The sequence below is a fragment of the Megalobrama amblycephala genome, linkage group LG8 (genome assembly GCF_018812025.1).
Source record: "Megalobrama amblycephala isolate DHTTF-2021 linkage group LG8, ASM1881202v1, whole genome shotgun sequence".
NCBI classification, from domain to species: domain Eukaryota; kingdom Metazoa; phylum Chordata; class Actinopteri; order Cypriniformes; family Xenocyprididae; genus Megalobrama; species Megalobrama amblycephala.
The window spans coordinates 27,555,438-27,566,781 of NC_063051.1; the positions used below are offsets into that span (position 1 = coordinate 27,555,438).

Genomic DNA, 11,344 nt, shown 5'->3' on the forward strand with positions numbered 1-11,344 from the left:
TGTGTGTTCGTGTGTGTGTGTCTGTGTTGGTCTGCAAGTCTGGGGGATGGGAGAAGTTAAGAAAAAGTTAGCTTTTGTTTAAGCTTCAGGAAACAGGAAGGAAACAGGATATACAAAGTGCATTTGTGTGAATGGTACAAAGCCTGTTTGAAGACTTCAGATCAGTAGCCAAAGGAAACCATCTGCTGCAATTTGCAGTTGTAACCCTCTCTGATTCTTTAGCACTAAACATTCAGTTCACTTTATCATACAGAATGTCCTCTGGGCACTCTGTCAGTTCTACTCAATGGAAACACAACGCATCAGAGTACCATGGGGCGTAGTACTGCATTTAATGTTAATGAAAATCTGTATTACATCAGTCCACTCAGAGACCCTTATTCACATAAGGCGACGCCATTAACGCTTCTCATTTACTTTGAATGGGTGACGTCACGCATTGCCGAATTGAATTGTGGGTTCCGTCGTGTCGCTTCACTCGCGTTGCTTGCGGCAGAAGTTGAAAATTTCTCAATTTTTCATGCGCCAATGCAGGCGTCAGCCAATCAGATCACCGTATGCTAATACCCTAGAGCAGTCGCAAGTCAATTGCGTTCATGCAACATTGGAAAGGAATGTGATTGGCTGTGCTCATTATGATGGTCGCGTCAGCACCAAACTTCAGACACGCCCTCTGTCAAGCGTTAAAGCCAACGCCCCGTGTGAATGCAGAGTTAAAGGGTTAGTTCACACAAAAATTTAATTTCTGTCATTATTTACTCACCCCCATGTTGTTCCAAACCAGTAAGACCTTTGTTCATCTTTGGAACACAGATATTTTTGATGAAATCCAAGTGGGATTTTTTTTATCCCCCATAGAAAACAACGTAATCACCGTCATTCAAGTTCCAGAAAAGTAGAAATAGCATCGTTAAAACAGTCCACATGACTACAGTGGTTCAACCTTAATGTTATGAAGCGACGAGAATAATTTTTGTGCGCAAAAACAAAAAAATAACTTTATTCAACAAATTCATCTGTCCCCTGTCATTCTCCTACACTGTTTATATTCAGCGCTACCAGGTTCTACGTCAGAACGCTGACTCAGTATTGGCCGACGCTGATCACGTGAGCTGCACGACGCATGCGTGTGATGCTGACACTGGACGTTCTGACGTAGAACCTGGAAGCGCTGGACATAAACAATTTAGCTTTGGATCACAGGAATAAATTACATTTTAAAATGTTTATAAAAAGTAAAAAATTATTTTAAATGGTGATGATTTTCACATTATTACCGTTTTTACAGAATTTTTGTAAAATAAATGCAGCCTTGGTGAGCATAAGAGATAGCCTGGATGCCAGCCGAACTTAGCCCCGCCCACAACATTTTGAGGTCGGGGAGTTCGGTCTGGACTCAATCCGTAGAGGAGTAATTATGCCCGAACAGAAACTGTTCGGACCAATCACATTGTCAGGGCGATGATGGACAGATTATCACCAGAAACGTAATCAGCCACGTCATCAAAGAGCGCTTGGGGAGTTTGATTGACAAGCGATCTAACCAATCAGAACGCCGCATCCGCCATTTTGTCCGACAAAGCAGTCAGGAGTTAGAAGATTAACCTCGGTGGAGTTAAACTTGAAAAATTGTGCATATTGACGTCTTTCCGCGTTTGAAACAACATTCATTCTCATGTTCATTCATGTTTATTTGATACTATAAATGGACTAGTAGGAAGAGATGATCGGTTCACGAGCCTCTTGAGCTGAGGCGCTACAGCAATCTGTCACGATCATGGTCACAACTCATTAAAGAGCCACAAAACGGTTTTTATTGTTTGAATTTTTTTAATAACTACACAGTTTGAAAGCTGGGACTTTGTTTAATATCATAAGTAACCTGCTCTGTCTCATCTGTCGATGTGTTGTCAGTTTCCTCTTTGCTCCGCGATGTATTTTCCACTCTGTGTGGCGTGACAGCGCCACGGCTTGTCGGACAAAGCAACAGTAACTAAGGGGGGCGAGTCTTTGCGAAAGGTCAATTAGTTTACAACAATAATGGCTGTTGAAGAACTGAGATGTGTAGATTCCGCCATCGCGTCCGTTATAGAAGATATCGACAGCGCATTAATTTTAAAAAAGGAACAGAGGGCCGCGATCAAGGCATTTGTCGATGGGAAAGATGTCTTTGCCGTCCTTCCTATGGGATTCGGCAAAAGTTTGATTTATCAGCTGGGCCCGATGGTCGCTAAGAAGAGTTCTGTTGACAACTATGCGTCGCTCAACATACGTCATTTACTCTGTAGCTCTGATTGGTTGTAGGTCTATCCAATTGAGGTCTTTCCTGGATCGGTTGAAGTACGCCCCCATAATCAAAGCCCAATGGAGCAGTATCAGACTCATATTCGAACTAGAATTGAGTATGACCACGTCAGGCTACATAAGAGACTTATTTCAAAAACATTAAAATAATCTTAAATGGTAGAGTGTGTGAATGTGATTTTACAAACCATTATTTCTAAGATTTGTGCTGTCTTTCATATTTATGTGGAATTTTGTGGATAATAAAAAAGTGAACTCTTACTTTATAATAAGGGGTGATTCTGCAGGACCCTACAGCCTGATGACTGAAAAAGAACCTGCTTTTTAGTCAATCAATTTGCTAAAAATTATGAGAAAATAATTATTAGGCCTGTAGTTATTAGATTTCCTTCACTGCAAAAATAACTTTATTCATCGATATTTTGTCAGTATTTATGAGTAAACATGATAAGTTTACTGTAACACAGTTCGTAGATGCAGGGCCGGATTGGGACTCATTTTCAGTCCTGGAGTTTCATGCCTTAGACCAGCCCACTTTAATTCACGACTGACTATATTAAAATAATGTAATTAAAACCTCAGTATATAAGTCTGCAATAGTGCACTGTTCTCTACAACCTTGTAAATAATTGTATTTTTCAAAAATATCTTCAAATACCCATGATAGTACAAATGATAGTACAAAAAATGCAAAAATTTGATATAGAATTATTTTTATAGTTATAATAATGATTTTATAATGTGAACCATTGATTAATTCTCTAGCCATCTAATGGCTGTAGTTAAAAATTCATGTTATTTTAATTTCAATTTAATTAAGTGTTTGCTTTCCAGTAGATGGCAGTAATCTTCCACTAAACCCAGGCAGATTTTTCATGTCTATCACTATGAATGAAATTTAACATAAAATTTTGCTATTTTATATAAATGTATATACTTAAATTATTACAAATTGAGGCAAATAACACAAAATACCATAAATCCTACAAAATTGCACAACTTTACAGTAAAATATTAAAGTAGGCTATTACGTTTGTTTAAAAAAAGTTACATGTTACAAAATCACATTTTACTGTCTGGTTAAGCTAGTTGGACAGAAAAATAAATATTGTTGGCCAATGTGTAATAGCATAGCAAGCAACATAACATAAGTGATAGGCCATATTTTATTATTTGCCTAAGTTACCATTATTACGATATGAGTAAGCTGCATACATGCCTTTATCTTTTGCATGTTTTCCCCTCTTCCTTTTTATTTATTTACGTTACTTAAATCGGCCTCCGGTGGCTTAGACCTTTTGCCTTACCATAATTTAACGCTGATTTAGAACGTCACCTCATCCCTTCTTCTCGTATACTTTTAAGTGAGTTGTCTTCTGTGAGCGCACACTCCGAGTCCCTCCCGACCAGGTTAATTTACCCACCGAGTGACATGATATCATTGACGTTGCATGCAAATGAGCGGTAAAAACCCGATCGCGCATTCGTTTGTTTGTTTTTTCTTGCGCGGGTGCCCTGTGCCGTCCAGGCCTAAATCCGTCACTGAATCATTTTTAGGAAAAAGTTAGGCTACTCAGCTTAGTACATTTGGCCGCGTCCACAGTTTCTAGAGCATCATATTTCAACCCAGTGCCATGACAACACCGGCCCTCGCGGCCAAATAAACTGACCGGCCCACCGGGAATTCTCCCGGTGCTCCCGATTAGCCAATCCGGGCCTGCGTAGATGTGGGAAGAAGGAGGCGGGAACCGGCGAACATTCAACAAAACTTAAATCCAAAATAAACAAATACAAAACGAAAGTAATGCCGACAGACCCTCGTGGACGTCTGCCGGCCACACAAACATAATAAAACATAAAATAAAGTCCAGGCCTGGTCCTCTCTCATCCTTCACTGTCGTCACTCCTCCTTTTATGCTTCTGGAGCTCCTCCGTGAGAGACTCAAGGCCGGTGCGCCTCGCAGGTGGAGCTCATTGCCTCACGGCTCTCGCCCGCCCTGGTCGCCACATTTACTCATAAAGATTTATAATGAAGAGTATATCTTGAATCTAGTTTATTATTAAACCCATTGGTGGATAGTTTTTTTCCCCTCGTTTTAAGCATAAACCATTGAATTTCGTTCAGATTTGGTTTAATTTTTTCTTTTTTTTCTTTTTTTTGGAGGGGGGATCTTTAGATAATTATTCTGGAAAACGAGACAAAAATACTTATTAAGAAAATATTTTTTTTCAGTGTGATGCTGTAAATTCACACTGGCTGAATAAATCAACTTCTCAGCCAATATGTAAAAAGATTTCCAGGTGCAGTATAATGTGTGTTTGAACTCTAGGTGAGTTTGGGCCGGTATCAGTGTTTCATTCATTGCCTGCTGTTTCTCAGCTGCATGTGGCACCTCGTCACTAATCACCATGGCGATACGGAGAGAAAAGGAACAAAAACATCTGAATATTCATAGTGATCGTTGCCAAGCCACAAAAGGCTTCAGTCTGATTGGTGGAGCTCAGCGTTCTTACTATGGAGCTTTCACTTTAGTGATGTAAAGGCAGTCATTTCACCTGTATGAAAATGACTCAGTGCAGCTCTGAGATGTTGGGGGATTGGAATAAATTTTCATTGTGTTATTCTGTGTGTTGCAGAAATACAGGCAGTGCATGGCAGGGCTTCTCGCCCCGCCGTACGGAGTGATGGACAGTGGGGCTACAAATGATAGTGAGTATCATACGCAAACATACACACTCACACAAGACATCAATGATGATTTCTCAGCAATCTTTCTGTTTTATGCAGGAATGCCGGACAAAGAGAATCTCAACAGCGACCCTCTCAATTTTATGTCAAAAAACCTGAATAAGGTAGGATTGTCCTATCAGTTATAGTTACATGTTCCCATTCATCACCTTTACATTTTAATGGGTTATATAGAATCAGTTTTGCTTTTATTATATTATTTATTTGTTGTCTGTTAAATTGAATATTCACATTCGCTGGTAGTGTTTTGCCTGTGTCTATGTTGATTACTAAGGGACCTTTGCAAAAATAAAAAATATACAGACTTTCACTTGCGCACAAGAAACTTTTCACATGAGCATGGAATTTTTTTTATGTGCTCATGCATTTTATATACATTTCCAGTTTATGTATACTGTCAATAATGTGCGTCACTGCCATTTTACTATGAAAACGAGAAAAAAAGAGCAAGGAAGCACATGAATTAATAAAGATTAATAAATAATTTGACTTTCATTAGGGCAGTATCACTCTAATATCACAGCTTTATGTTCACTTTAACGAATCCACTGTGACGGCCTAGACAATGCACCCTGAAATGGGTTGATGATGCAATACAGCTGTGTGCATTGTCCTATTTGCCAAATTCAAGGGTCCATAAAAAAGACTGATAACAAAAAACTCAAAATTTGGCTTTGGTTAGGGCAGTACATCATATTTCAAGGCCTTATGTCCACTTCAACAAATTTAACTCTGTGGCGGCTGAGAAACTGTGGCATGAAATGGGCTGATGGCACAATAGGTGGCTCGGTGTTCATTGTCATATGCTAAGTCTAATGGTTCATAAAAAAAACATTGGTAGGCAGTATATTTATATTGTCCTAAATTAAAATTTAATGGCCAATTGAAAAACTATTGGTACAGTAAAATGTACTTAAATTTCGTATTTCACAAGATCAAACACCCTTTATTAAACTGTCAGATTTAAAGGTGCCTTCGAACGTTTTTTTACAAGATGTAATATAAGTCTAAGGTGTCCCCTGAATGTGTCTGTGAAGTTTCAGCTCAAAATACCCCATAGATCTTTTTAAATTAATTTTTTTTAACTGCCTTTTTTGGGGCATCATTAACTATGCACCGATTCAGGGGCTGCTGGCCCTTTAAATCTCATGCTCCCTGCCCCCCGAGCTCTCGACTCTATAATACAGTGCATTTACAAAGTTCACACAGCTAATATAACCCTCAAATGGATCTTTACAAGATGTTCGTCATGTATGCTGCATGCATGCTTCGGGTCATGTGAGTATAGTATTTATTTGGGTGTTTATATTTGATTCTGAACCAGTTTGATTGTACTCCGTGGCTAAAGCTAACATTACACACTGTTGGAGAGATTTATAAAGAATGAAGTTGTGTTTATGAATTACACAGACTGCAAGTGTTTAAAAATGAAAATAGCGACGGCTCTCTTGTCTCCGTGAATACAGTAATAAATGATGGTAACTTTAACCAACAGTAGCCTACATTAGCAACATGCTAACGAAACATTTAGAAAGACAATTTACAAATATCACTAAAAATATCATGATATCATGGATCATGTCAGTTATTAGTGTGCCATCTGCCATTTTTCGCTGTTGTTATTGCTTGCTTACCTAGTCTGATGATTCAGCTGTGCACAGATCCAGACGTTACTGGCTGCCCTTGTCTAATGCCTTTCATAATGTTGGGAACATGGGCTGGCATATGCAAATATTGGGGGCGTACACCCCGACTGTTACGTTATTATGTTGAGATTCGCCTGTTCTTCGGAGGTCTTTTAAACAAATGAGATTTACATAAGAAGGAGGAAACAATGGAGTTTGAAACTCAGTGTATGTCTTTTCCATGTACTGAACTCTTGTTATTCAACTATGCTGAGGTAAATTCAATTTTTAATTCTAGGGCAGGTGGCAGAGAAATACTTATTTTCTTTGTTCAATTCTAACAGTGCTTATAAAGGGGAGGCTTGAGCTTAAAAAATGACGAATAAGTAACTGGATTCAACCTCGTACTAGACAAACTGCTCTAATGAAATTTGAGCACTTTTTATCAGCCCAACGCACACATCCTTGCACCATCAGCCCATTTCATGCCACGCCGCGGTTTCACAGCCGCCACAGAGGAGGCATTAAAGCGAACATAAAGCCATGATGTTAGTGGTATACTGGACCATTGAACTTGGTTTTATGGACCCTCACTGGACCCACCATCAGCCCATTTCACGGTGAGGTTTCTCGGCCGTCACAGGGGATTTGTTAAAGTGGACATAAGGCCTTTATATTAGAGATTACTGCCCTAACGAAAGTCAAATTTTGAGCAAATAGATCTTTATTAAAGGTTTAGTTCACCCAAAAATTCTGTCATTAATTACTCACCCTCATGCCATTCCAAACCCGTAAAACTTTCATTTCGTTCGAACGCAAATGAAGATCTTTTTGATGAAGTCTGAGAGCTTTCTGTCCCTCCATAGACAGCCTAGGCAATTGAAATTTTGATGCTTCAAAAAGTTTATAAAAAGTATTAATTTAGGCTTTTACTCACATAAAAACATTGTTCAGCGAACATAAACAAAAGCTCAACCGAACCCGAATGATGTGCGAGAACAAACCTCTTGCGGAAGCTCAAACGTGCTGCGTAATACGAGAATGAACCTCATTGGTTCTCGCATGTGTCAAGCAAACATGCTTGAGCTTCCGTTTACCATAACTGATGTGTGAGTTAATGAATGTTTTCATGTGAATAAAAGCTTTTTTAATTCAATCTGTTCATCATATAAAGTGATCATGTCTCTTCAGAAAATTTGGACTAAACCAATTCATATGAATTAGTTTTACAATCTCTTTATGAACTTTTTAAAGCGTCAAAAATTTAAATTGCATAGCTGTCTATGGAAGGACAGAAAGCTCTCAGGATTTCATCAAAAAGATCTTCATTTGCGTTCCGAAGATGAACAGTCTTACAGGTTTAGAACGACATGTGGGTGAGTAATTGATGACATAATTTTCATTTTTGGGTGAACTAACCCTTTAATTCATGCGTATCTATACTCTAGTTTTCTTCATCGTAAAATGGCAGTGACACACAAAGGAAACAGGTTATAGTATACATAAAGTAGAAATTTTAATGTGTGAGCACTGAGCACACAAAAAACTCCTGTTTGCACGTGAAAAGTTTCTCTTGCACACGTAATAGTTACTCATGAGTACGCAAAATGTTTCTATATATTTTTTTATTTTTGCAAAAATCCCTTCAGGGGCTCCGTAGATTACTGCCCCTGTACTTTGGGCAATAAAAATAGATTTACATTTTTTTTTTTTAATTTATCTGTTTTCCGAGAGTGACCGAAGAACAGTTTTGATGATTAATTTGGCAGTAATTCCCAGTTCCATCCACATAACTCAAGACCGCAGGCTGTCGTCACCTCAGCTTTATGCTAATTTTGTATAATTAACTGAATTTAAAATCTTTTGAAAAAGATCTTTTGTCATCTACACTTGCAAATTGAGTGCAGGCAATTGAATCTCAATGAATGTGTCTTATGCTGTAGTCTGAAAATAGGCTGTGCTGAGTGATTTCTGTGCCCCACTCTCAACTTCCTCTCTCTCTTTGTTCCGAATTTTGCTTCAGGTCCCATCAGAAAAGATTTTGAGGGCAGAAAAAGTCTTACGTAATGCTATTCTGGCCAGAGCTCCCCACATGATCAGAGATAGAAAATATCATCTGAAAACCTACAGGTGTGTGTGTGTGTATTGACATATGTTATATGGCACATCATATGTAATATTCATCTATGCCATAGTACATATCTGTGTTCAGCGTGACCTGTAATGTGTGTTTGCAGGCAGTGTTGTGTCGGCACGGAGCTGGTCGACTGGCTGCTTCAGCAGAGCTCGTGTGTTCACAGTAGAGCTCACGCTGTGGGAATGTGGCAGGTTTTCCTGGAGGAAGGGGTCCTGAATCACGGTACACAACACGTACTCCTGTACCATTTGCTGTCGTGACAGCCAGGTTAAAGGTAGTGTAGGCAATTTCAGAGAAGCTAGTTCTGAAAGCATAAGTATCCACCCTCCCTTCTGAGTGTCTCCAAAACAACACCTCCTTCAAAAAACATGAACACACACAGCCAGAGCAGAGTCTGCAATGCGTCACGAGAGATGCCGTAAAATCATGTCTCAAAGTATTTAACATAACATTACAATAATAATGAATGTAAACAACTTAAAGAGCTCTGACTTGTACCACCTGCAGATTCAGGATATTGTTGCCATAACACATAATTCAGAGTCTGTGAACATGAACAGCTCCGAGTAGAACATCGTGGGTTGCCATCTCTTAGTTACGGTAGTTATGGCGTGACCGCAGTATAATCTCATTGTTTTGGTTTTCCGGCCTCTTATTGCTACCTGTCCCAGCTTTTTTGGAATGTGTAGCTCTCCGAAATGAGTCAATATTTGGCATGACATTTCAAAATGTCTCACTTTCAACATTTGATATGTTATCTATATTCTATTGTGAATAAAATATAAGTTTATGAGGTTTGTAAATTATTGCATTCCTTTTTTATTCACAATTTGTACAGTGTCCCAACTTTTTTGGAATTGGGTTTGTAGTTTTAAGTTGCGTCCCAAATGACGCACTAAACACTATGCGCGTATACACTATGTACTTATGCACTATGTACTGATCCATGTAGTGCATGAATTGTATAAGGTTATTTTGTCATTTAACATTGGAGTCTGACAGCCCCTCCCCCTCCACTACGTAATTAAAGCTGCGACAGTTGAGTGCATGAAGTGTCCAACATTCCACACTTCGTTTTTTCCATTAATTTAGTGCATCATCCGGGTATTTAAAGTGTACTTTTTCTTTTTGGAATTTTCTGTGTGAACACACTACACACAATATTTATACTTAAAAACGTCATAGAATAGTGCATAAGTACGCGAAATGGGACGCACCTTTTGTTTTTTAATATTTTTATTTTTATTTCAGTTTTAGTAATTTTAGTACTTTCAACTTCAACTTATTTCAGATAGTTGCCATTTATTTTTTTCATGTAACCAATAACCAAACACCAAACACACTTAATAGTTTTAGTTAACAATAACAACACTGCTTTTACGAAGGAATCAATTAGGTTTTTTAATTGACTTCAAAATCACTTTACATTTTGTTTTTGCAATGAGCTCTTTAAAACCTGAAGAAAGATGTTAGTGTAACCCCTCACCCAGGTCCTACTTGCCCCACTCTGCGCAGGCCTCGAACCTGGGTCTCCGGCGTGGGAGTCGGACGCTCTAACGTGGAGACTAAAGACCGCAGTTTCTAGCATCAGTCGCTAGAGCACCTCTTGAGTTCAGGGGAGTGAGGTTTACACACACAGCGACTACTAGCTGGCCTCTGTTACACTCACCCCCCTAAAACTCACTCCCATCCGGGTCACGGCACCAACGTAGACCCTCCAGTTTGCCCGCTCCACGCGGGACGCGAACCCAGACCCGTCCGCATGGGAGTTGGATGCTCTAACAAGGAGGCTAAAGGCTGCAACCCCTAACGTCAGTCACTAGAGCATCTCTTGAGATCAGGGGAATAAGGTTTAAATGCAAAGCTCCAACTAGCCTACGTCTGTTACACTCACCCCCCCTAAACTTCAATCTCATCCAGGTCATGGCACCAATGTAACCCCTCCTGTTCGAACCTCCTGCTCTAATCGGGACTCGAACCCCGGTCCGCCAGCATGGGAGTCGGGGCCTCTAACAAGGAGGCTAAAGACCGCAGTCTCTAGAGTGCCTCTTGAGATCAGAGGAGTGAGGTTTACTTGCACAGCGGCTACTAGCTGGCCTCTGTTACACTCACCCCCCTAAACCTCACTCCCATCCGGGTCATGGCACCAATAGCTGCGTTTCCACTGCCGGGCCAAAGGCGGGCGTGCTAGTGCGTGCCAGGGCCGGTCGCGTTTCCACTGTCACTTCCGGGGCTTGATCGTGCCTCTTCGGTGCTTCCTCTGTGCCAAAGGCACAGGTTTTTCGGCCCGCCAAAAACCTTGGTCCAAAGCGGGCCAGCTGGGGCTTGAGGCGCGGTCGAGGTGAAAGGCGGAGCTAATCGTAGTCAGGTGATGGTCTACATGCTGAAGGGTTGTTGGGTTGTGTGACTTTGATCAAGGGAGGTGTGTTTAAGGGCGGTTTTTAGATCAGCGCTGCGGAGCTAACGGACCGACAGTGGAAACGCAACTTGATTTTGGCCTCGGTGCCTAAGGTCTGTGGCCGTAGGCCC

At 40.2% G+C, this 11,344-nt stretch overlaps 1 protein-coding gene across 3 annotated transcripts in view; it reads left to right on the top strand.

The window, feature by feature from the left end:
• rapgef4b (Rap guanine nucleotide exchange factor 4b) overlaps positions 1–11,344 on the top strand; it is a 51,809-nt gene that overhangs the window by 22,249 nt on the left and 18,216 nt on the right. For all 3 annotated transcript variants that reach the window (XM_048200297.1, XM_048200298.1, XM_048200299.1), the window contains 4 exons: positions 4,942–5,014; positions 5,093–5,157; positions 8,702–8,808; positions 8,916–9,037. In XM_048200297.1, coding sequence (XP_048056254.1) covers positions 4,942–5,014; positions 5,093–5,157; positions 8,702–8,808; positions 8,916–9,037 — 367 coding nt within the window. The remainder of the gene's footprint in view (positions 1–4,941; positions 5,015–5,092; positions 5,158–8,701; positions 8,809–8,915; positions 9,038–11,344) is intronic.